General features: G+C 60.0%; 3 protein-coding genes across 3 annotated transcripts; all 3 read left to right on the forward strand.

The window, feature by feature from the left end:
* Positions 1–237: 237 nt before the first annotated feature.
* Positions 238–7,532, forward strand: LOC132415299 (keratin, type I cytoskeletal 42-like). Its single transcript, XM_059998587.1, has 8 exons — positions 238–549; positions 3,340–3,422; positions 3,544–3,700; positions 4,850–5,008; positions 5,569–5,694; positions 5,900–6,120; positions 7,108–7,142; positions 7,266–7,532. The coding sequence occupies exons 1-8, from the start codon at positions 253–255 to the stop codon at positions 7,361–7,363; spliced, it is 1,176 nt and encodes a 391-aa protein (XP_059854570.1). The 5' UTR covers positions 238–252; the 3' UTR covers positions 7,364–7,532.
* Positions 7,533–9,444: 1,912 nt separating this feature from the next.
* Positions 9,445–14,655, forward strand: LOC132415071 (keratin, type I cytoskeletal 17-like). The gene is made up of 8 exons (XM_059998154.1): positions 9,445–9,991; positions 11,050–11,132; positions 11,526–11,682; positions 12,300–12,461; positions 13,061–13,186; positions 13,283–13,503; positions 13,594–13,619; positions 14,442–14,655. Exons 1-8 carry the CDS (start codon positions 9,515–9,517, stop codon positions 14,534–14,536), a joined length of 1,347 nt encoding a protein of 448 aa, XP_059854137.1. The 5' UTR covers positions 9,445–9,514; the 3' UTR covers positions 14,537–14,655.
* A 7,028-nt stretch (positions 14,656–21,683) lies between these two features.
* On the forward strand, positions 21,684–24,069 carry LOC132414809 (keratin, type I cytoskeletal 16-like). Its single transcript, XM_059997723.1, is given in 8 exon segments — positions 21,684–21,951; positions 22,428–22,512; positions 22,655–22,762; positions 22,765–22,808; positions 22,916–23,077; positions 23,402–23,480; positions 23,483–23,526; positions 23,845–24,069. Coding segments are annotated over 8 exon segments (918 nt in total). The 5' UTR covers positions 21,684–21,780.
* The last annotated feature ends 718 nt before the right edge of the window (positions 24,070–24,787 follow it).

The following is a 24,787-nucleotide window of genomic DNA, read 5'->3' on the forward strand; positions in this document are numbered from 1 at the left end:
TGCGTCCAGCTTGAGCCCTGGGTGCCTGGTACAGAGGCTGGGCTTTTGGCTCTGACTTAAAGAGCCAGGGGCCCAGCTGCCCTTTAGCCTGGCTATAAAGGGCTATAAAGGGCTACCTGGGGCCTCTGTGCAAACCAGACCCTGCGCATGACTTGTGGACACCACGGCCGCCCCCACCACCAGAATCCACCGGCTTTCCACTTCCGGCTCCGTCAAGGGCCTGTGTGTGCCCGGTGGTGGGGGTTTCTCTCGATGTCTTCCATCCGTGTTGGGGGTGCCTGCCGGCCCGCCAGCCTCCTGGGAGCCAGCAGCTCTGGCAACATGTCTGTGTCCTCGTCCCGCTTCTCTGTGGGCACGGGGGGCAGCGAGAAGGAGACCATGCAGAACCTCAGCGACCGCCTGGCCTCCTACCTGGGCAAGGTGTGCGCTCTGGAGGCGTCTAATGCCTACCTGGAGGTGAAGATCCACGACCGGTACAAGAAGCAGGGCTCCGGGCCCGCCCTCGACTACAGCCACTACGTCAAGACCATCGAGGACCTGTGGAGCACGGTGGGCGCTCCCTGCCCTCTGTCCTTAGTACCAGCTTCTAACTCACACCATCCCAACTTTGGACCTTTGCCAACATTTCTCCTCCAGCCTAGGTCTCCATCCCTCACCCATTCGTTCATTCACTCACTCTCTCACTTGCTCTGGAACCCAGCCCTGTACCAGTCACTGGTCCCAGGCCTGGAGGACATCCCACGTTGGGAGGCTGTTTGGAGTTCCTCCTTTCTGGGGGAGGGTATTTGGGGTGAGTGATAGAGGAGTGGGCAGGCAAGGCTTCAGAACCTTGACTGAGGGCAGCAGATGGCATTCAGGTATAGAGATCAGTGTGGACAAAGGCATAGGTGTGGGAACGAGTTTGGTGTGGCTGCTGGGAGATGAGGCTCAATGTCTCCTTCTCACTATCCCATTCCCCTTTGAGTTTGCCCCACCCCCCCGCCTGCCTCACCTCCTCCAGGCAGTCCTCCTGGATGCACGGCACTTGCCTTTTATCCTTGGATCTGGGGGTCCCTTCTGCACTTTGAGGTTCAGTCTATGCTCTGTTCATTGGGCTGATTTCACTGAGTCTGACATGTTCTCACAGCTACTTTCATTGTTGGTCCTCCTCACTCCTTCCATGATGGTCACTCTGGGGATCCCCAAGAGCAGAGGCTGTCTCTGCTTGCAGATGCAGATTGGGGGGTGGTCCCTGAGGAAAGGAGCTGTGTCTTCCCACTCAGACTGGAAGCTTCCAAGGGGAGATATTTCTCTAACTTAGTCTGATGGAGGAGGCAACACACACACACACACACACACACACACACACACACACACACGCTATGATCTCTGTGAACGTGACCTTGGCATTCTGTAAACACAGCACCTGGGTCTTCTGCGCAACCTTGCCCCTGGAGGGACCTACAGGGGTGCAGCCTCCAGAGGCAGGAGAGAGGTCAAAGAGGTGCAAAAGCTGGGCTCGGGAGAGCCGGACTTGGGGCTGGCTGGCCCGGGGTCAGCCCACTCAGTTTCCTGGTGGAGAACCAGGCCTGCTGCCCGGCGAGGGGCTTTGCCTGCTCCTGCCCGGGACCCAGGCCCGGAAGGGAACTCCTGCAATTGCCCACTGGAAGCAGAGCTACTGGGAGTGCCAGACCAGATACTGGGCTTGATCTGGGCAGCAGGGAACTCAGGGGAGCCCTGGCGAGTCAGTGTTCCTGAGCTTCGGGGTCGGCCAGCTCCTCACCGCCATCCCCCAGTGCACTGCGCACCAGGCCTCCGAGTCACTGCCCCTCGGCGGTTTTTTACCACTGCCCCCTCGCTGGACCCAATCAGCCTCCTAAGCAGGGAGGCGGATGGGGGCCTAGTCTGCAGGTTGCCGATGGGCCTAGTGAGGCCCTGGGGCGGGTTCAGTCAGACTGGCTCTTGGGTTCAGTCTGGAAACGGAGCCTGACTCAGGGTGCCTTTTCAGAACTTAGGGCCACGAGCGGGCTCTGAGGCCCAGGATGAGTTTACTGGGGCTGCCCCCTCTTACAGCTTTATACTTCAGCCCTCAACCTTAAAAAACTCCAGATTCTGCTCAGCTCATCTGCCGCCTCCACCGCGACCTCCTCTCTGCTTCCTCTGGGCAGTGTGGAGGGGCCTCCCCCTCCCCCCAGCCCCATGGCCTTTGACTAGAGCCTCTCTTAGGTATTTCTCCCAACAATAACGACAGCAGCAGTAATAATAACCAACCCTCTGCTCCTTCCAGAGCCTCTCCCTTCCCTGTTGTCTTTTAAACCTCCCAGATGACCCTGTGGGAAAAGAAAACCTTGCCCTAGGTTTGACGTGGGGCCAGCCATAATATTATCAATTATTTAATTAATCGTTTAATTAAACTAATGTTTCCTGGGGGCTGACTCTCGGCCAGGCACTGTACTCAGGGCTGGGGAGTCCAAATTGAAGGAGACAGACATGAGACAGGGCCTTGTTCCTCTGGAGCTCAGAGTCCAGTGGAGGAGAGAAAAAAACACACAAAAAAGTCACAGAAAAATGTTGCACTTGGGAGAAGTACTGTGTAAGAGAGATGGGCCGAGGGGAGGTATGATGGGGAAGAAAGATCCAGACGGGGAATCAAAGAGGGCTTCCTGGAGGAGGTGGCAACTGAACCTACAGGTGAATTTATTTAATTTAATTTAATTAATTAATTTATTATTTATTTATTTTTTTGGCTGTGTTGGGTCTTCGTTGCTGTGTGCCAGCTTTCTCTAGTTGCGGTGAGCTGGGGCTGCTCTTTTGCGGTGCGCGGGCTTCTCATTGTGGTGGCTTCTCTTGTTGCGGAGCACAGGCTCTAGGCGAGTGGGCTTCAGTAATTGTGGCACGTGGGCTCAGTAGTTGTGTCTTGCAGGCTCTAGAGTGCAGGCTCAGTAGTTGTGGCTCACGGGCTTAGCTGCTCTGTGGCATGTGGGATCTTCCTGGACCAGGGCTTGAAACCGTGTCCCTTGCATTGGCAGGCGGATTCTTAACCACTGAGCCACCAGGGAAGCCCTAGAGGTGAATTTAATTGGGGAAAGATGGAGTGAGGTCCAGGCAGCTTGGGCAATGACCCTCATGGTGGGAGAGGGGTGCATATGGGTATCTTTCCTGGCACTATGGTTACCTGTGCCTGGGTATCATGCCCCCACCCCTTGTGAGCCCCCCAGCAGGGTGCTCAGAGGAGGAGACCACAGGGACCCTCATCTCCCTCACTCTGGCCCGCTCTCCAGAGGGCTGCAGGAGGGGTGTTGCAAGGTCTTCCTGTGGCTGCCCAGGGCGCTTGCTCACCAAGCCCACTGTGTCCCTCAGGTCCTGGCGGCCACCATCTACAATGCCAACTTGGTGCTGCAGATGGGTAATGCCCGCCTGGCAGCCGATGACTTCCGTACCAAGTGAGTCTGGGCCTTGGGGGCAGCTCAGGGGGCTGGCGGGGGTCTGGCTCTCTGTGTACGAGGGCGTCCTAATGGCACTCCATGGCTCAGGCTTCCCTGCCTCCCCCGCTCCCCCGCTAAGGTATGAGACGGAGCTGAACCTGCGCATGAGCGTGGAGGCCAACATCAACGGCCTCCGCAGGGTGCTGGACGAGCTGACCCTGGCCAGAGCCGACCTGGAGATGCAGATTGAGAACCTCAAGCAGGAGCTGGCCTACCTCCGGAAGAACCATGAGGAGGTGAGGCCAGCTCGGGAATGCAGGAGAAACTTGCCTGAGAACAAGCAAGGCCGGGGCCCCCCACATCTTCCTGGGCCGGGGCCACGCTCTCCATCCAGTTCCCATCTCTGGTGGGTTCCTGGCTCTGACCCTGGGAGACTCTCATTGGGCCCTGGTTGAGGTCTGGAGGGCCCTTTCCCCCCAGAGATACTTCTCTGTCCCTCGAGGCACTGCCTACCGTGTGGTGGCAGTTAAGTATCTAATGGGTGAATCAGTCTAAGAACACACAGCCTAATTATTATAGTTAATTGTAATAGTGGTAGTCATAACAACCACAAACACCTGCCCAGCCCATTATGAGTGTTTCACAGCAAATATCTCAGCTGATACCGACAGCCTCACTGGGAGAAAGGAGCAAGTTCTTCTCTTTACGAGTGAAGAAACCGAGGCTCAGAGAGGTTAAGGAATTTGTCCAAGGCTGTACAGGGGTGGGGCTTCCCTCAGGTCTGCCTGAGCCGTATCCACACCCAAGCCTGACTACAGCACTCTGCCACTTCTCCCATCTCCCAGGGACCCCAAGGCTCAACCCAAGGATAGGGATCCAAGACCCTGCAGGGGGACTAGTGAACCTTGTGGCTTCCTTCCCATCCGACTTCTGGGCTGGCCTGAGCTGGGGGAGCCTAATGCCCGAGTAGCAGGAGTCCAGAAAATGTCTCTACTTGGCTTTGAGGCTGGCTATAGGGATTGCATCCCCCAGCAGATTCACCTTTCCTAGTGAGGTCTGACTCCCCCAATACCGACAGGGTGCTGCTTTCCCCATGCCCGTGCTGCGTGGTTGGTGACGGGGGGTGAGGTGGGTGGTCAGGGCTGGAGTGAGGTTGTCCTGGCTCATCCCCCACCATGACTGGGAGTTGCCATCTCTCCTGGCCCAGCACACACCGGGACTGGGCAAAGCCCACCCCGCGAGTGTGTGTTGGGGGAGATTGTTGATATCCACAGCCCTGCATGTTTGAGACGTGATGACATCCACCTCCACCTTCAGGGTGAGGAGCTGTTGGCCTGTCTGTGTCTGTCTGTCCTCTGCACCCATCTCCCCCAGACAGAGAAGGCAGCCCCAGGGACTCTTCCCAGGATGGCCCTGAGTGAGCTCCTGCTTAGCTGTCTGCCCAGGAAGTGAATGCCCTGCGAGGCCAGGTGGGTGGTGAGATCAACGTGGAGATGGACGCCGCCCCCGCTGTGGACCTGGGCCGCATCCTGAATGAGATGCGCGACCAATACGAGAAGATCACGAAGAACCGCACGGACGCCGAGGACTGGCTCTTCAGCAAGGTGGGTGGCCTGCGTGAGCAGGTGTGCACACGTGTGCGTGCACACGCCGTGTGCTGAGCACATGTCGGAAAACTTACAGATCCACAGGCTGTGGATTCCCAGCTGGAAGCACCTTTGGAAACCAGGGGACCAACCCCTCACGTTCAGGGGGACATCGTGAGGCTCAGAGAGGCCTTACGCTCACACAACCCCTCACCGTGGCCTGGGGAGCAGATCCAGGTCTCCTGATCCCACTAGGGTTCTCCCAGCCCGGGCATTCGTAGGTAGGTGTGTGTTTGGATGCAGACTCTCGTGCCCCCAGGAAGCATGCACGGAGCAGCTGCAGTGCCCGGACAGTGACAGGCACAAAAAGAGTAAAACCCAGGGCCTGCCCTAGAGTGGTACCTGCAGTCCAGTAAGGAGACAAACGACCCCAGAGCAAGGTGAATGCTACAAGTTCCAGGATGTGCAGGCGGGCTTGGGGCCCTGCAGAGGCTGGGGAGCGGCAGGTCTAGGAGGTCAGGCCCCTGCCCCACCTCTGCAAGCCTCCGCAAGCCCCTAGGGCCCGTCCTGCCTTCCAGATGGAGGAGCTGAACCGCGAGGTGGCCACCAACACCGAGGTCCTGCCGAGCAGCTGGGCAGAGATCACGGAGCCACGCCGCACCGTGCAGAACCTGGAGATCGAGCTGCAGTCCCAGCTCGGCGTGGTAGGGCCTCTGTCCCCTCCTTGTCCTGTACCCGTCACTCCGAGCGGGCCCCGCCTCCTGGACCCCCACTCGGAGAACCAGAGACTGCCTGCCCCGCCTGCCACTGCACACTCTGCCCCACTTACTGCCCCACCCACACACCCACACACGTGGGGCCCCCTTCTGGGGGCTCGGTCTCCCCAGCCACCTCCACCTTGACCCACAGAAAGCATCGCTGGAGGGCAGCCTGGCAGAGACCGAGGCGCGCTACGGGGCCCAGCTGGCCCAGCTGCAGGGGCTTAGCAGCAGCATCGAGGCCCAGCTGAGCGAGCTCCGCTGCGAGATGGAGCGGCAGAACAAGGAGTGCAAGATGCTGCTGGACGTGAAGACGCGGCTGGAGCAGGAGATCGCCACCTACCGCCGCCTGCTGGAGGGCCAGGACGCCCAGTGAGTGGAGGGCGCCCTGCACCTGCTCGGTGGTCTGGGTGGCTTCACCCAGGGGGGGCCAGCACCCGCCGAGGCAGGAGGAGGTGTGGAGGTTCGCAGGAGGTGAAGCTGAGAACACTGGCTGGGGTCCCACTTGATGGAGTAGGCAGTGGGGAGCCACGGGGGCTTTTGCGCAGAGAGAAGTATGGTCATCAAGACATCTTAGAACATTCACTCTGGCTGCAGAGGGAGAAATGCATCCTAGGGGCGAGGGTGGGGTCAGGGAGACCAGTCAGGAGGCTGGAGCAAGGTCGTCAGGCTAGAGAAGACCTGCCATAAGGCGGGCGAAGGGCAGGGAAGGGGAGGTGTTGCACCAAGAGGATGTGTTATAGCTAAAAACAGCAGGACTGGATGCCTGAACGCGGGGGCGATCGTGGCTCGCAGGCGGGACTCAACGAACGTTTGCGTTAGCACATGAAGTGGTTAATAATGATCCTGGCTTTCTGGTTCCAGTGATTGCGTGGTTGGTGATCCCATTGCCTGCGATGGGTGGCGATCTGGTTTGGAGTTGGGTGGGTGATGGGGCCCTGGTGTAAAGGGGCCGAGGATGTTCTGAAGTCTCCATGCTTAGTCACACATTCCAGCGTTTTGCTCTATGACGATGGCTAAGTCTATCTATAGTCTAGCCACAGTCTCTCCTGCTTTAACTAAGTTTATTTGTTGGGCCCTTCAGGATATGGAGAAACCACTTGCTCAGCTTCTCCTTGTAAATCCCTGGGTGGCCGCAAAGTGCCTCTGGGCCTTCCCCTTTCCTCACTTCTGCCCACTGGGCCTGTGCCCTTTGACCCTGTGGTTGCCATTGTTTGCCGTATACTCCCTGCTGTGATTTCTGTCCGATTTGCTGGGACCTGTCTCCCCTCGGCCGGGGCCTCCCCAGCTGCTCCTCCTCCCTGGGGGCTGGGCTCCCAACCAACACCACTGGGCTGACAGGTCCCCCTTTCCCTGCAGCCTGGCCACCCAGTACTCCTCGCCCACCCAGGAAGGTAAGGGCCTGCCCTGTCCTGCCCAGGGCGGGTGGGGAGGGGCTGAGGACCCTTCTTTGTGGGAGGCTTGGGGAGGGCCTCCAGCCTGAGGTTCCCTGTGCCTCCCTCCTCCTCTGCCCGTAGCCGTGGTGACCACCCGCCAGGTGCGTACCATTATAGAGGAAGTCCAGGACGGCAAGGTGGTCCCCTCCCGCGAGCAGGTCCATCGCTCCCCCCACTGAGGCCCCGTCTACCTGCGACAGCCCAGCCTCCAGGGTCAAGGGGCAGCCATTGCCTGCAGCTCCCAGCACACTACTGCCGTGCCCCAAGTGCCCGTCTGGGCCACCGCCCAAGAGCGGTTGCCTTTCTTTATCTGCTTCCCACAGCCCCTCACCAAGGGGACCTCCTGAGTTTGCCCCAGTGACTGCAATTAAAGCTTTGCTTGAAGTTCAATGCCTCCTGTGGTTCGGTCTGGTCTTTGGCTTGGGCAGTGTGGGCTGAGGGATGGGGGGACAAGGAGAGTCTGCTGAGGGTTTGGGGCTGCTTGACCCCTTCCAACCTGTTCTGCCCACCCCATCCGGGCCTGGGGCTCAAAGGAGGGAGACGGGAGGCTTGAGGGCTGAGGGGTGGGACAGCCCATCAGGTTGGGAAAGTTCCTGAGAATCAGCCCCTGGGTCCCCATTGCCTGTGGCTGGTCCCTGGGAGGGCCCCATAGACTTTCCGGGGAGCCACACCTGTTATGGCCAGCTCCCTGTCTCAGCCTGGGGCGGTACAAGGTCAAGATCGGAGGGAGAGGGGCTGGGCAGGGGGCTTTCTGCAGAGGTGGTCCAGGTGCTGAAGCGTGCAAGGGGTGGCAGTGGCACGGCCAGTCCAGGAAGCCAGACCGGCTCTGTTGGGCTTGTGGGTGTGTGGGGCGGGGTGGCCCCTCTGCATGTGAGCATGGGTGGGGGGGCGTCCTCCTTGCTTTGGTGGCTTAGCAGCTGCTGGGCTCTCGGGGAATCTCTCTCGGCTGCTGGCAGGGGCTGTCTGGGCCTGTCTGGGAAGTGGAAGCCATTGGCAGTCTGAGACATGAGCACATTCCGCCCACTGGGCCTGCTGGGACCCTGGAACTGAGGGTGGTGGGCAGGGCAGGGTGGGGCTGTGGGGCGGGCACCTGGCCCATCCTGAGGGGCCAGGTCAGGGGATTGGGTGGGGCCCCTGGGGGAGACTGCAGGGGAGGGGAGGGGAGGGGGAGGAGGGAGGAGGGGGAGGGGAGGGGGGGAGGAGGGGAGGGGACTGGCCAGGGCCGGTGTCTCAGGAAGCCCCTCTTCTTGGGCAGTGTCCTTTAGTTTTCCAGCTGGCTGGGACCCAAAGGTATATGCCCCCTGCCTGAGGCCTCTTGGGGAATAGGAGGGGTGAGGAGGGTGGAAGGGGCGTGCCCCTCACCCTTCTTCCTCTTGCCTTTACCACGATGCCCCCTCTCAGCCTGCCACTTCCCCAGCCTGCAGCTAAGCTCCCCTTTGCCCACTCCAGCCCAGGACTTCCCACTTGTGAGAGAGAGAGATGGGGAAAGGTCAGAAAAGGACGCTGGGTCTCCAGGGGGTTCCAGGGATGGGGACAGGGTCAGAAAACTGGACAGAGGGAACCACGGCCCCTGCGGTGCTTCCCTGGTGTCAGGGCTCTGCAGAAGGGGGCCAGTGTGTCGCAGGCCCCTGGGGAGGCATATAGCTGCTGTGGCAGGGTGCGATGAAGGAAGAAGCCCTGCCAGCCCCGTTCTGAGTTGGGTGGGGCGGTGGGACACTTTGCCTCTACAAGCCCCAGTTTCCTTATCTGTGAATGGGGTGGTAATCTGAGACCTGACCGAGCTACTGTGTGGTGAGGCTGGTGGGTTTGAGTCTAGTTTCCAAGGCAGGATGGGGTACCGGTCCTCGCTGTCTCCCCTGCACCTCGCCCAGGGCCAGCATCGTGTGTGGCGTGGTGTGTGGTGTGGTGTGTGGCTGGGGGCAGCTGCCTGGGAGGGCTCAGTGACGGTCACGTCCTGCTTATTCCTCTTGTCCGTATTAGGTCATGGGAAAGCGTAGCTGAAGGGCCTGCCTGAATTACAGGTGACAGGCCTGAGACCAGGGACACGTACATACACACAAGCAGACGCCCAGCACGGGGGTTTGGAGAAATGATGCAAAGGCCCGACGGTGGGAGGGAAGGGGACCCACAGCCACCTGGGAGCTGGCGGGCAGCCAGCGGTGATGAAAGCCCAGGGGAATGGGAACAGAGGAGCGAACTTGCTGTAATCGTTACGCCCATTCGTTGGGGCCTATAAAGGAGGCGGGCGAGCCCCGGCAGCAACACACGCCTTGGGCCTCTCTCCTCTCGAGCCCTCTCTCCGTGTCTGTCTGCCACCCGCTGCCGCCACCATGACCACCAGCAACCGCCAGTTCTCCTCCTCCAACTCCATCAGGGGCTCCTCTGGCCTGGGGGGCAGCTCGTCCCTCACCTCCCGCCAGCTGTCTGGCAGCCTGGGCAATGCCCTTGGGGGCGGCAGCTACTCTGGCTGCTACAGCTTCGGCTCTGGAGGCGGCTACGGCAGCGGCGACTACGGCAGCGGCGGCTACGGCAGCGGCGGCTACGGCAGCGGCGGCTACGGCATCGGCAGCGTTGGCACTGGTGGCAGTGGCTTTGGAGGTGGTGATGCGCTGCTGGGGGCCAGCGAGAAGGCCACCATGCAGAACCTCAACGACCGCCTGGCCTCCTACCTGGAGAAGGTGCGTGCCCTGGAGGAGGCCAACACTGACCTGGAGGTGAAGATCCGTGACTGGTACCAGAAGCAGACCCCAGGGCCGACTTCCGACTACAGCGCCTACTTCAAGACCATCGAGGACCTGAGGAACAAGGTAGGGGCTACGGTGGGAGGGGACCTGGCGGGGCACAGCTTTTCCTCCCCTACCTCCTGCCCTTGAGCAAGGCCTGGAGTCCAGCCTGGGGCTGCCCCAGGGTCTTGGGGAGCTAAGGACAGCTGGGATCCGGCTTGGCTTCTGGGAGCCCATTTGGGGCCACCTTGTGGCCTATGGTCTCTTTTTGGGGGGCAGCGGCCTGGGCTAGGGACAAGCAGGCCTTGTGGAGCTCCTTGGAGCCTCCGTTTCCCATCATGGAGCGTTTTGCCACCTTGTGTGATTGTAGGATGAGACGAATGGATGCGTGTGGAGGGCTGGGTCCCTGGGGTCTCTGGGTACTCAGGCACCTCTTTCCTCGGAGCAAGAGGGGGATTTAGGGCTACGGTGGGGTCAGGGGTCTGGGTGAGCTCCTGCTAGCACCTGCTAGGAGGAGGAGGTGAGAGAGAGGGGGCGGGACCTCAGGAGGCCACTTGTGTGCCTTATTTGGGGACTTTTCTGGCTTCCCCATCTCTCCTGCTGCGCCCTCAAGACTGGGGCTCAGCAAACCTGGGGCGGGGCCGGGGCTGCCTGCTGGAGCCCGGGGTCAGGACTTAGCAGGGGTCATGACTTCTGATTTGGAACTACTCTTCGGTGAGGGTTCCTTTAGTCTTCCTTTTTGGGGGAGCCCCTCAGGGACACTATATCCCCAGCTGTAAAATGAGGTTTCCCATATCTGTCCTCTTTCCAGGACTTGGGAACAGCTTCTGCCCCGGGGCAAGCTCCCATTCTTTTCTTGCTCTCCTGCATTTCCAGCCTGGCATTCCCAGATGGCTGTCCACTCTGGTTTAAGGCAGAGCCTGGCATGGGGGAGGGGGGCAAGGTTTCAGCCATCAGACTCAGGCTGGCCCCGCCTCTCTTACCAACTGTAATGCAGTAAAGGGGAATGGCTGGGTGGGAAGGGAGCCTGCCTGGAGGAGGCAGCCGCATCCTGGCCCCCAGACAGAGAGACCCGCCTCAGAACCCTGGTCTGTGCTGAGCTACTCCCACCCAGTGACCTGATTACTCTCCCATCTTCCCAGATCCTCATGGCCACCACAGACAATGCCAACGTCCTGCTGCAGATCGACAACAGCCGTCTGGCTGCTGATGACTTCCGTACCAAGTGAGCTCTGGCCAGAGGGTGCTGGGGAGGAACTGGGGGCACCCCTCCCTACCCCAGGACTCCTCAGTTGCTGGTGGCAAGGTCCAGGAGCTGGGGGGGGGAGGTCCCTGCTAAGAGTCCTGCACCTCTTAGCCCAGGACGCAGCAAACGCAACAGATGCTGAAGGTTGCTGGGCCTCGTCAGGTGATGGAAGAGCGAGAAGGGAGGCGGGAGGAAGAGGGGAGAGAAGCCAGGAAGCAGGGTGGGGGTGGGGCCTTGCCCTGCATGGTCCCAGGCTCCCAGGGCTGCGATGGGCTTCTACTCCACCCCCTCATCGTTCGGAGGCAGGGTGCTGGCCAGAACCTGCACCTGCCAGTCCAAGCATCTTGACGAAGTCTCTGGTTCCCTTCGCAGGTTCGAGACGGAGCAGGCCCTGCGCGTGAGCGTGGAGTCCGACATCAATGGCTTGCGCAGGGTGCTGGACGAGCTGACCCTGGCCAGAGCCGACCTGGAGATGCAGATTGAGAACCTCAAGGAGGAGCTGGTCTACCTCCGGAAGAACCACGAGGAGGTGAGGCAGCCGGGGCAGTAGGTCAAAGAGGATGCTGAGTGGGGGGCAGGGCTCTGGGGCTGTGCCAGGTTGAGACTGTGGGAAGAGCACAGGTGTCCAGGCTGGTCGCCTTACAGCGCTGCTCTGTCTGCAGAGCCCTGATCCCCATGCAGGGCAGCCTCCTCCACGTACTACCTTGCTTCCCCGCATCTGGGGAGCCTCCCAGGGGCCCGCAGAGGCCTCTTCTGCCCCTCCTGCCTTCCCTCAGCAGGACAGGAGATAATCGAGGAGGTTGCCCCCTTGTCCCAGCTCAAACCCTCGAATCTGGCCCCTAGGTAGAAGTTTGGAAATTAGACGGGATGTTTTGGGGGCTCAGGCTTAAGAATTAGATTTTATCTTCAGAGAGCCCTCAGTCTCACGGGGGAAACACAGAATCTGTCCTCAGGGAACCCCTAGCCTGATGGTGGAGGCAAAGCCCACATAGAGCAGGTGAATAAAAATCATTCAGAGGGTCAGACAGTAGAGGGCAGGCAGAACAAAGGAGGTGTCCTTGGGAGGGGTCTGGAGAACTTGCGTGGGAAGGGTTGGGAGTGAGAGATCAGGATGCATGCCCACACCCACCATCCCCTCCTCCACAGGAGATGAAAGTCCTGCGAGGCCAGGTGGGTGGTGAGATCAACGTGGAGATGGATGCCGCCCCCGGCGTGGACCTGAGCCGCGTCCTGAACGAGATGCGCGAACAGTACGAGAAGATGGCGGAGAAGAACCGCAAGGACGCCGAGGACTGGTTCTTCAGCAAGGTGGGGGCTGCCGCAGGCCAGAGGCCTTCCCCAGGGGATGGGGTGCAAGGCTTGAGTCCCCACAGTAAGCCCAGTGCCTGGCATCTTGGGTACCTTATCCCCGGTGAGCCACATGGACACCGGGGGTCAGGGTCGCCTGTTGCATCCACAGGTCTGGAGCTTGGCTGAAGCTGGGATCTGGTGGTGGGTAGGGAGCCCCCCTCAGGAGCTTGCATCTGTCCCTCAAGAAGTCAGGAACTAGCACCAGGGGCCTGGCTACTGTCCTGACTGGTTCTCAAGTTTCCTATTCCTGTGCTTTACATTTACAGGAATTAAAGATAAAACTTAACATCCTTTCAAAGGCTTCTGGTTTTGGGGAAGTGGGAAGCTGGTGAGAAGGCACTGCTCCCACAGTCAGGTTTGGGAGGAGGCCTGAGAGGCCCGGGGGAGGTCAGGAAGGTGGCCATGGTGAGGGGGTATTCGGGAGAGTGGGGGAGAGCCCAGGTGCCTGTCTGGGCACAGAGTGGGCCCTGCGCTGAGCGTATGGAGGCCACGGGGGTCACCTGACTTGGAGAAGGGAAGCTGGGCTCATGCTTCCCTGTCCTGTGTCCTGTTTGCAGACAGAGGAACTGAACCGCGAGGTGGCCAGCAATAGCGAGATGGTGCAGAGCAGCAAGAGCGAGATCTCAGAGCTCCGGCGCACCATGCAGAACCTGGAGATCGAGCTGCAGTCCCATCTCAGCATGGTAGGGGCGCTGCCAGGCCTGGGGGGCGGCGTGCCCAGGTCCCTGGAGGGGGCACTGAGAACCCTTCTGACCCCTGCCCCTCCCGCTCTCCTGCAGAAAGCATCTCTGGAGAACAGCCTGGCGGAGACAGAGAACCGCTACTGCCTCCAGCTGTCCCAGATCCAGGGACTGGTCGGCAGTGTGGAGGAGCAACTGGCCCAGCTGCGCTGCGAGATGGGACAGCAGAGCCAGGAGTACCAGATCCTTCTGGACGTGAAGACGCGGCTGGAGCAGGAGATCGCCACCTACCGCCGCCTGCTGGAGGGCGAGGATGCCCAGTGAGAGGGGACCTGGGGCCAGGGCTGGGGGCCTGGGGCAGAGGTGAGGCTGAGACCCACATCTAATCTTCTCTCTCTTTTTTTTTGCAGGCTGACTCTGCACAAGTCCAGAGAACGTAAGCATCTTGGTAGCTGAGGGTGGGGCTGCACGGGGCAGGCGACCCACCTGTACGTTGCTGGGGGAGGGTGTCCAGGAGCTCCAGGAAGTGATGGCTGACCCTTGGCAGGGGTGGGGGAAGGGACCCGGTAGCGCTCAGGGTCCTAATCAAGTGAGCGGGACACTATCTGATCCAATGGGGGAGAGGCAGGGAAATGGCCCTTACCTTGGAGATCCTAGTCTGAGGTGGGAGACATGGTCCCAGCTCTGGGGACTCTCATCTGATGGGGAGGTAGGGACATGGTCTCACGATGTTTGCTCTTGGGACCCTACAGATGAGCAAAAGCAGTCTTGTTCTGGAGTCTCTTGTCTGATAGCAGAAAGGGACTTGGTCCTTGTCCTCCAGATCCCAGTCTGATGGGGAAGAAAAAATCCCAGCCCTGGGGCATCTAGTCTAAGGGTGTGGACCAGGGTCTTGTCTTGGAGATCCGCTTCTGAAGGGAGGGTAATCCAGGCCCTTGAGACTGCAGAGAAATGGAGACAGACCCCAGTCTGTGTAGCATCCAGTCTGTGCAGTCTTCCTCTTGCAGAAGGACATGTGGGTCAGAATCAAACTATCTATTTGGGAGGCAGGATTCACCCAGGGGCACCAGCAAGGAACAGGGTGAGAGGGAGGGAGTGGCAAGGTCGGGGGGACACCTGTGCGGATGTGATGTTGAGGGGCCAGCAGAGGCGTGGACACCAAGTGGCCATGGGGGAGAAAGCCGGCTCCACTCAGGGGGCTGGGGGCTAGGCCAGGACCTCTTGAGCCCCGCCCACCCTGAGTGTCTGTCTCCTGCAGCTGTGACCACCCGCCAGGTGCGCACCATTGTGGAAGAAGTCCAGGATGGCAGGGTCATCTCCTCCCGCGAGCAGGTCCAACAGTCCAACATCTGAGGACTCTGCTCCCCCTGCCAGCCCCTCTGGGGCCTCCCATTGGCTCCGCAGCCCCAGCACCCAGCTTCAGTCCCTTTCCCATCCCCCCTCCCTGACCAATAAATCTCGTTGACTGAGACATGGAATGCTCTCTGGTTGTGGCCACTGACGTGGCCCTAGCGCGGAAGGGGGGAACCGGTGGGGGGGGGGGGCGAATGGGGGCAGGGGGAGGAGTCCGTGGACACCCACTGTTGTTGACTTGGAGGTCAGGGGTCATCTTAGAGCAGGGTGAAGACTAGGTCTGGGCAGAACTCGAGGGGTGGGGGTTGCTTTTTATCTCCCAAGGGCTGGTGATCCCTGGGAGGGTGGTCCAGGCAGTGCCAGACCCAGGTTGAGGTCAGCGTGTCAGGGGTGGGTGTCTTAGGTGTCCTCTTCTTGGCCTGTAATTGGGTCCATGACCTTGGGCAGTGCCTTCCCCTCACTGAGCCTCATTTTCTCATCCATAAATGGACAAGAAGGTCTCAGGAACCAGAGACGCAGGGCTAAAGCATCCGCTCGGTTGCCCCGCACAGTCCTGTGGGCTGTGTCCTCCTCTAAGAGGGGACAAGGTGGGGAGGGGGCAGGGAGGCAGGCCAGGGCAGTGCTCAGGATCCTCCTGAAGGGGGGGATGGAGGACGGAAGGCGGGGAGGCAGGCTGGGTGATTAGGGCCCAGGCTCCTGTGTGAGTCTCGGGAAACCCCTAGGAGGGGTTTGTGGGTCCGGATGCTCCCATGGCCTCAACCCCAGGAATGTGAGCTGAGACCTGTGCTTCCAGAGAAGGCAGGTGTGGGAGAGAGGGTGGGGCCTCTCCCAGGTGTGGGGGAGAGAGGGTGGGGCCTCTCCCAGAGATATGTCTTCAAATGGTGAGCTCAGGATGGGGCGTTCAGGGGAGGTCGTGCCGGGGGGCAGCACTGCCCTCCCTGGCAGTTCGTCCCCTCTTGGTTCCAGCAGCTTGGAGGTCAGGGAGGTGGGAAGCTGCCTCCTGGGGAAGGGGGAGGGGCCGTCCTGCCCCAGCCGCTCCAACACCCTCCAGCCTGGTCCCCCTCACTCCACGGCCAGGCGCTGAGCCAGCAGGAGAGGAGCCCCGGAAGTCTTTCTTTGAGTAAATCTGGAAACCACTGGGCCAGGCGGGTCTGATTTCCTGGTTTTCTTCAAGAAGTGGGGGTGGGTGGAAGGTGTTAACGGGAGGAGGGATGCCCTCACCCGGGTTCACTGACAGGCCCCCTCCAAACACGTGCTCTCGCCCGGTGCCTGGAGACTGAGGGCGCAGCCGGGGCAGGGAGGGGACAGAAGCAGCCAGAGCCCCCAGAGGCCCAGCGTGGTGGAGGCTTGGGACCAGCGGAGGCCCGGGAGAAGCAGGTGGGGCAGTGGCATGAGCACTGTCTATGACGTGGGCAGCGGGGTGTGAGGAATTTGGGCAGGTCACAGGCCCTCTCTGGATCTCAGAAGCCACAGTAAAGGAGGGGTGAGACGAGCCGCAGCTAACGGCCCTTCTGGCCCCGATCCCAGGGAAAGGGAAGACAGTGAATTCCTTTCCATGGCAGGGACGACAGGCAGCAGTCCAGGGCCCGTGTCTGCAGAGGCAAATGCCGGAATCAAAGGAGGCTGGGAGCGTGGGCTCCGCTTCTGCAGCAGCTGGCATCTCTCAGCTCCCTGGGAAGCAATCAGGGTGGGGATGGAGGGCAGGAGGGAGGGAGGCACCGTACCCACCAGGCCTCCACCGTACATCCAGCCACAACCCGGAGAACCAGCCCTGGGCTGAGGATGGCCCGCCTGGGGGTGATCTCATTTCCCTGAATGACAGTCCCAGGAAGAGGGGAGGGTCCAGGAAGAGGTGCCCATTATGTGGATGGGGACCCTGAGGCTCTGAGGAGCAGTGACTCAGCCCCTGTATGGAGCCTGGCATGTCAGGGGTGGAGTAGGGCGTGGGAGGGGAGGCAGCTACGCTGGGAAGGCGGCCACAGCCCCACCCCCTGCCCAACCCCAGGCTCTTAGGCAGGGCCCTCTCTCCCCGCAGACTCTGGGGGTGCACTTTTACTGATGGGGTGAGTGAGGAGGGGTCAGAGTGTGGGGCTGGGAGAGGCAGCCCCAGACTTCACCCTTCTGCGGAGGAAGAGGCCCCTGCCCACAAAGCAAGTGGGTGGGTGGTCAGGAGGCCACAAAGGGGGAGCAGCCGGATGTCCTGGGAGCTGCACCAGGAGAGCAGTGGCTGCGGTGCCGGGGCTGGAGGTCCACAGGGCAGAGTGCTGGGCCCAGAGAGGGAAAGCCCCGCCCTTTCCAGGAGTGCTCAGCCCAGGCCTGGGCAGGTGGGGGCCGCAGGGAGGAGTGCCTGGGGGTGGAGGCCTGTGGTCCCCTTGGGGATGGTACAGACACACGACGCTGACCCAGGCTGCTGGGGCATGTGCCTGCGGCTGGACTGGGGGACCCAGCTGTGGGGCTCTCCAAGGGACTCGCATTCATCCACACCCACCCACCTGCTGCACAAGATGTTTCAGTGAGCTGGTCTGTGCCTCCCCTGGGTGCCGTCTCACCCACACTCGTACGATGGACACGCACACCTGATGCCCAGGCTCGGGCCGGCCACGGGTAGTCAGCCCCTGTGACTCTTCCTCCGCCTTGCCCACACTCTGGAAGGGTGACCTGACGGTGCTTTCTGCAGAGAAATGACACGGCAGTAACACTGTCCACGGCACTGCGCCGCTCTGTGCCTGGGTCTGCACTGGGCCCGGGGGAAGCAAGAGACCCAGGCCCTGGTTCGGAGGGACCCTGAGGTACCCCAGTCCAGGAGTGGTAAGCCGGGCACAATGGCAATGCCTGCCCATCCTCCCTCAGCCCTTATGTAGTGTGTTCTCCTGTGCCACCCAGGCTTCGGGGGGCTGAGGGGAACAGAGGGACCAGAGCCAGGACGGTTCAGCCCCCAGGCAGAGTCCAGACTGTCACCCAGCTGAACCCAGCCACAGGCTCCCCTGAGGGCCCCTGGTTGTGCAGACCATGGTGAGGGGCTGCGAGAGGCCCTGCCTTGGAAGGGGGAGAGCCAACACTGTGGCGGAGGACCGCCTAAGGTGGGGCACTCACAGACTCACCTCGATCCTGGGACCAGGCACGGGGCCGGAGCCTGCCTGGGGGCCATTTGTTCACTCCCAGAGAGCCTGTCCCCTCCCTGCAGGCCCCCTACCCCCCATTATGGCCTGAACACTCAGTGTTGGGGACGTCTCTACCTCCTCCAGACATTCTGCCCTGAGGGCCTCTCTGTCTCGTTCTTTGCATCTGAGTGTCCAGTGGCACATAGTAGGTGCTTTATAAACACCTGAAGATAAATGCAGTGACAGCCACCAGTCTGTGACAGCTGCTTTATTTTTTTCACCTCTCGGTGCCTGCGAAGTGGTGCTGCCATTCCCATTTCCCAGAGAAGGAAACTGAGGCTCAGAGGGGAGGAACGACTTGCCTAGTATCTGGCCCCTGCTGGCCCGACTCCAGCCTGCTCTGTCCTGGCTCATCTGGCTCCTTTCTTTCTTCATCCCGCCCTGAAGCCTGTAACTGTGGCTGCCATCAGTGGCTGGGGACTTTGCAGCGACCTCTCCTCTCCCCTCAGGCTCCCTGGAGTCTCCTTCCCCTCCCTTCCCTCCCACAGCTGCCTCTTGGTCCCCAGCCTGGCTGGACACCAGAATCCCCTGGGAGCTTGTAAAACCTCCCCACCATCAGGCTTGTCCTGGGCAAGGCTGACGAAGTGGTTCAGAGCAGGGCCCGGGAATCTGTATGGGGATTCTCGTGTTCAGTCAGATTTGGGAATCGCTGCAAGTTGAGGTGTGGCATTGGCCAATAATATTTCCTGGCCAGTTCAGGTGTGTGATGATGATACCTGGGATGGAGCTGGGCTGAGGAGAGAGGAAGGAGGCCTGGGTGGAGGAAGGAACCCACTGCCTGGAGGGTTGGTGGGAATCTGTGCTCGGTGCTGACCAGGTCTGGTGACTCTGGATCTTGGCAACCTTGGAGCAGGTGTGCCTCACGGGCACGGAGGAAATGCCAGCTGCATCCTGCGGGCCGAGCATCCCAGGTTTCCTGCTGCACTGTGCTGTCTTTCCGGCCTTAGTTTTCTGTCCAGGGTCAAATGATAAGTTCCAAGGTCAGAGACCACGTCAGCATCTCTCTCCTCCCTGCCACACCCCAAATGCTGGACACATGGTGGGTGCTTGGTCTGCGGTGTTGATTGAGTGATCTGATGGGTTGGTTGGCAACTTCCGGCAGCTTCTCAGTCCATGCAGATCCCCGACCTCCAGGGCTGGGCCTGTGTGTAATCCCACCCCCGACTCCTCCAGGAATGGGGGCAGGGGCAGTGATCTGGTGAGAAGGGAGGTGGAAGGTTGGGGAGTGGTGCAGAGAAGAAGGAGCTCCCAGAGACTACTAGGAGAGTCAGTATGGACTTCGGTCAGGGTGCTGGACCTGGGTCTAGTCTCTGCTCCTCTGCTGCTGCTGCTTCTTTTTTTTTTTTTTAAATCTTTTGGGCTGCGCCATGCAACATGTGAAATCTTAATTCCCCAACCAGGGATTGAACCTGCACCCCCTGCATTGGAAGCACGGAGTCTTAACCACTGGACCTCCAGGGAAGTCCATCTGCTCCTCTGCTTCTGTCCTGTTTAACATGGAACAAGTCTTTTGTGCTCTCTGGTTGGGGCTTGGTGGTCTTTGCTGACCTTGAAGGCCATTTCCAGTTCCGAAATTCCCCTGAATCTGTGATTGGACCTGAACTTCAGGCCCATCCTGAAGCCTGGGATGGTGGGGGTTTTGTGTAAGATTCCAGGGTCCCTTTTGCCTATTTTGGGGGTTAGGGGAGGGAATAGCATGTTCTCTCTCCCAGGCCTGGCCCTGAAGCCATAGGCTGGGTACCAGCTCTGCTCATCCCTCGGGGCCCTGTGCCTCCAGATGAGGGACGTGATGTGGCAGAAACAAAGCCCTGGTTATGCTGAGACAGAATTTCCTGCCCCAAGGTTCAAGGTGGTATTGTCCAGCGGGACTCAGGCTGAGGCAAGCCCTCTTCCGCCTCCTCTCACCTCCACAGAGGCACTGCAGAGCAGGGACAGTGGCCAGCTCTGTCGGTCACCCCCCAGGGCACCCCAAGGAGGCCTCTTTGTTGGGGTCCAGACCCCCCCCAGTCCTGCCTTCAGCCCTCAGGCCGATATCATGCCCACCACGGGCAGAGCTCATTCCAGGCACCTTGGGGAGGCAGAGGACGATGGACATGCTTGCCAGGCATTGCGAGAGAGTTGAAGACAGCCCATCTCTGGGGTCAAGTCCCGGCTCTGCAGCTTAAACGCAGTGCCTTTGGGCAAATCACCCTCTCTCTTGTTCTCCCTCTCTCCTCCTCACCTCACAGGGTTGACTCAAGACAGTGATGTATGTTGGAGGGGCAAAAAGAGAGTGGTTCAGGATGGTGGAAAGGACTTGGGCTGGGCGAGCAGACAGACGGGGGTTCAAGCCCCAGCTCCTCACTGACTGGGGTCTTGGTAAGCCCACTTACCCTTCCAGCCTCCTCATCTGTGAACTGGTGGCAGGAATAAGGCCCCTCACAGAACTGTGTGGCATGTGTAAATACCTGAGCGTGGCAGGTGACCAGAGAGCCACCTTCCCCTGTCTCCTCGACTGAACGAATAAAGTTGCCAAACCCAGCCTGGAAGCTGTGGACTCTCCAGAGAAAACTGTTGGGATCTGAGCCCTGGATACAGTGTGGGGTCTCGGAGTCTTGTGGCGGGGTTCGGGGTCACAGGTAGTACCAGCAGCAGGATGGAGATTCCCTCCCACCACAGTTTACGGTGGGTGCCTGTGATTAGGTGAAGCAATGCGCTGGGCGGGGGAGCTGCTCAAAGGGTGGGAGTGTGGGAGAGAAGAGGAGAGGGCAGGCATGTGGGAGGGGGGTGTCAGAGCATAGAGATGGGCGAGGAGGGGTGGGTGAGGGGTAGCTGGGCTGGAAGGGAAGGAAGGGGAGGCTGGGGGTCAGGGCTGGCCATTGGGAAGGGGCCAGCAGGGTCCATCATGCATGTTCCTTTGTGGCTGGTGGTGTGCCCTCCCCTTTTACAGATGAGAAAACTGAGGTCCAGAGGCTCATAGACTAAAAGACTACCTAGGCCATGCAGCTTGTACAGGGCAGAGCAGGGATTCAAGCTTCTATCTGCTCGTTTCATGGTACACACCACTTCTGGAGGTCCTGGGGGCTCAAAGGCAACCTCTGAAACTGGGATAAGACTCATAGAATTTTTAGAACTGGAAAGGACTCTGAGATTGCCCAGTTCAGGCTTGTCACTTTACTGAGGGCAAACAGAGGCCCAGAGAAGGTAGGTGGCGGGTGGGGGGCACAGGTCACACAGGGAGCAGAGCAGAGCAGGACCATGAACCCAGGTCTCCCGTCCACAGCCAGCCATGTAGGGTCCCCACAGCTGCATCCCGAGACGGCCCCTGGACAGCATCGCTGAGGCCATTCATCCAAGGCTGTCACCGTCGGGCAGGGAGTCCTTCCATGGGCTGACTCACTGCCCAGGGATGCAGTCACCACAAATTCGCCTGTGTCAGGGCACGGCTGGTCCCTCAGCCTCCAGGAACTAACTCCAGCTAGATTCCCGTTGCCTAGCGTGAGTCACCACCAACTTGAGTTGGTATGTTTTCTCTCAGCTCCACACCCCCCAAAACTGGGTGGGAACTCAGAGAGGCACACAGTGAAGTGAGTTGACCCCGGGCTGAATAATCTGGAGTGGGGAGTTGGATGGGATCTGGAGTGATGAAATCCGGAGCGGTGCCCGGAGTCAGCAGCTGGGAGGGGCCCTCCTTCCTCACGTGCATATAAACGTTCCTGGAGTTTGAGGACTCCTCAGCATCCTCCCAGCCTCCCCGAGCACCTTTCTCTTCTCTCTTCTCACCACGACCACCTGCAGGCACCAGTTCACCTCCTCCAGCTCCATCAGGGCTCCTGTGGTATCAGCGGCGGCTCCAGCTGCGGGTCTTCCGTCCTGGCGGGAGGCTCCTGCCGGACCCCCAGCGCCTACGGGGGGCTGTCCTCCTCCCGCTACTCCTCCGGGGGTGTCTGTGGGCTGGGGGGCGGCTATGGAGGCAGCTTCAGCAGCAGCAGGAGCTTCGGTGGGGCCCTGGGTAGCATCTTTGTTGGAGGATATGGTGGTGGTCTTGGCGTCTGCCTCAGTGGTGGCAATGGTGGCCTCCTCTCTGGCAACGAGAAGCTCACTATGCAGAACCTCAATGACTGCCTGGCCTCCTACCTGGAGAAGGTGCGCACCCTGGAGGAGGCCGACACAGAGCTGGAGGTGAAGATCTGAGACCGGTACCAGAATCAGAGGCCCAGACCCGCCTGCGACTACAGCCCCTACTTCAAGACCATCGAGGACCTGCGGAACGAGGTGGTGTGGCCAGGTGTGCGACTCTGGTGGTGGAGTGTTGATAGAGGTCATGGCTGCAGTGGACCCTAGAAAAACGCTTGCTAGCATCTTCATTTTACAAACAGGGAGACTGAGGCCCGCTTTTGAGGAGTGGCCAGGGACTACTCAGAAGTGGTGGCAGAGGATCCCTTTTTAGCATCAGGGTATCTGAACTGGACCTGGTACCCTGAATCTCTTACTCCCCGCAAGCATTCTTTGGATCAGCTTCTCTCCGAAGTAAGATGGGGCCCAGGATGGGGTGGCGGATACGTGGATGCATCCCCTGCACATGCTAAGCTGGGTGGAGAAGGCACCCTAGGCTGTCTGGGGGAGAGTAAAGACTGACCTGCGCGCCAGATAACCCCAAGTATGGTGAGGCTCCTTTCCCCCCTCTTTGCTATTCACCCCTGAGCAGCAGGGCCTTGGCTAACCAGATGTGTCCTTCACCCCCTCTGCAGATATTCGAGGCCACAATAGAGAATACACAGCCCCTTCTGCAGATTGACGATGCCAGGCTAGCAACCGATGACTTTAGGACCAAGTGAGTGGCACTGTGGTGGGCTGAGGACAGAGAGTAGAGGGCAGGGGGTGAGCAGTGGGGTTGTCCAGACAGGAGGACCAGCAGGCCTTGAGCCTCAGAAGCTTCATGATGGACCCTGAGGCCCTGACCTTTGTCTTGCCATGCATGAGCATGAGCTGGCCCTGTGCCAGGGCATGGAGGCTGACATCAATGGCCCGCGCAGGGTGCTGGACGAGCTGACCCTGGTAAGGACTGACCTGGAGATGCAGATCAAGGCCTGAAGGAGGAGCTGGCCTACCTGAAGAAGAACCACCAGGAGGTAAGGCTGCTGCTGGCAGTGGGAGGCTGATCCAGTGGGGTTGCAGATGCACCTGGGGCCAGGGAAGGGGGCAGCTGAGCTGACCACCTCCCCCCATCTCTTCCTAGGAGGTGTTTACCCTGCGGAGTCAGACCAGCGGGGACGTCAGTGTGAAGGTGGATGCTGCCCCCGGTGTGGACCTGAGCCACATCCTGAATGAGATGTGCGACCAGTATGAACAGATAGCAGACAAGAACCGCAGAGATGCCGAGGCCTGGTTCCTGAGCAAGGTGTTATGGGTCCTCAGTCCTGCTGCAGGACTTCCCAGCCTGGGTGCCTCTGGAGTGCCCCACACCTTCTGTTCTTTCCTATCTCAGAAAGAGGAGCTGAGGGGCTTCCCTGGTGGCGCAGTGGTTGAGAGTCCGCCTGCCGATGCGGGGGACACGGGTTCGTGCCCCGGTCTGGGAAGACCCCACATGCCGCGGAGCACTAGGCTAGGCCCGTGAGCCATGGCCGCTGAGCCTGCGCGTCTGGAGCCTGTGCTCCGCAGCGGGAGAGGCCACAGTGGTGAGAGGCCCCACGTACCGCAAAAAAACAAAAAAAAAAAAAAAAAGAAAGAGGAGCTGAACAAAGAAGTGACCTCTAACAGCGAGCTGATGCAGGACAGCCGCAATGAGTTGAATGAGCTCCGAAGGTGCTCCAGGGCCTGGAAGTCAAACTGCAGTCCCAGCTCTGCAGGGTAAGAAGGATCAGGCCCAGCCCAGACTCCAAGTCGCCAGTAATGGCACCGCCCCCTGTAGTGGAGCATCGCCGCAGTACGGTTCCATCTCTCTTTTCCCAGGAGTGGGTTGGAGGGATCACTGTACCCATTATATAGATGGAGAAATGAAGGCCCAGAACAAACGGTGGAATAAGTTTTCTCCATGTTGTCTAGCCAATAAGTAGCCCAGCTGGGGTCAAAAATCCATGCACCTCTCAGGAAACATGCCCAGAGACCTGGGGGGACAGCAGTGACCCCCCTCCGTTGACTCTCTCTTTTGCTCTCTCCCATTCACAGAAAGCATCCCTGGAGAAGAGCCTGGAGGAGACCAAAAACCGCTACTACCTGCAGCTGTCCCAGATCCAGGGGCTCATCTGCAGCGTGGAGGAGCAGCTGGCCCAGCTGCGCTGCGAGATGGGACAGCAGAAGCACGAGTACCAGATCCTTCTGGACGTGAAGACGCGGCTGGAGCAGGAGATCGCCACCTACCCACCCCTGCTGGAGGGTGAGGACACCCAGTGAGTGGGGACCCCCCCCTGTCCTGCCCCACAGACCCTTCAGCCCCACCCCTGCTGCTCCCAACACACCTAACCGCTCTACCTTTTCTCCCCTACAGCCTCTCCTCCCAGCACCCATCCGGCCAGAACTATGTTTCCTGCGAAGGTAAGGCTCCTGAGAGTCCCGGAGCCGCCTTTGCCCACCCGCCGGCCTCACCACCTGAAGGCCTGGGTCCAGCCCCTGCTCGCCCCAGCTGTCTCCCCTCCCTCTCTGCTGGTGGTGGGTTCATAAAGCTGACTTTCTGGTTGATGCAACAATCCTGTGTGGTCTCCATTCCTGAGCTGATGGGACGGGAATTGGAGGTGCCTCCCAGGAATCTTCTGGGACCTCACAGCCTGAGGGATACAGGAAAAAGCCAGGCTCAGAAGAGCTTGTAGGGTCTTCCCTGAAGACCTGCATGCTCTCGGGGGAGTGGGAGTTGGGACATAGGATGGGAGGGAGCTCGCTCGTGTTGACAGATGCTGCGTGAGGCGTTTTACAGCAGCTCTTTCCTCCGACTCACCTGGCCACTCTGTGAGGGGGCCGTGGTCAGGTTCATCTTGGTGCTTAATGTCACACAGACATGAAGTGGCACAACGGTGGCTCAGGTCTGTCCAGCTGCAAAGTCCATGCCTTTCTTTCATACGGCTCTATCTTTTTAGGTATTTTAACCCAAGACTCCCAAGCTTGAGCTCCTCACTCT

This window comes from Delphinus delphis, chromosome 19 (assembly GCF_949987515.2).
Source record: "Delphinus delphis chromosome 19, mDelDel1.2, whole genome shotgun sequence".
Lineage (NCBI taxonomy): Eukaryota > Metazoa > Chordata > Mammalia > Artiodactyla > Delphinidae > Delphinus > Delphinus delphis.

What these genes read in the sequence shown, in the direction of transcription:
- LOC132415071 (XM_059998154.1), top strand. Translation starts at nt 9,515, where the DNA reads ATGACCACCAGCAACCGCCAGTTCTCCTCCTCCAACTCCATCAGGGGC. An exon ending in TCGAGGACCTGAGGAACAAG is followed by an intron (nt 9,992 to 11,049) that starts GTAGGGGCTACG and finishes CCATCTTCCCAG; the next exon opens with ATCCTCATGGCCACCACAGA. An exon ending in GCTGATGACTTCCGTACCAA is followed by an intron (nt 11,133 to 11,525) that starts GTGAGCTCTGGC and finishes TTCCCTTCGCAG; the next exon opens with GTTCGAGACGGAGCAGGCCC.
- LOC132415299 (XM_059998587.1), top strand. Translation starts at nt 253, where the DNA reads ATGTCTTCCATCCGTGTTGGGGGTGCCTGCCGGCCCGCCAGCCTCCTG. An exon ending in TCCGGAAGAACCATGAGGAG is followed by an intron (nt 3,701 to 4,849) that starts GTGAGGCCAGCT and finishes CTGTCTGCCCAG; the next exon opens with GAAGTGAATGCCCTGCGAGG. An exon ending in CTGGAGGGCCAGGACGCCCA is followed by an intron (nt 6,121 to 7,107) that starts GTGAGTGGAGGG and finishes CTTTCCCTGCAG; the next exon opens with CCTGGCCACCCAGTACTCCT.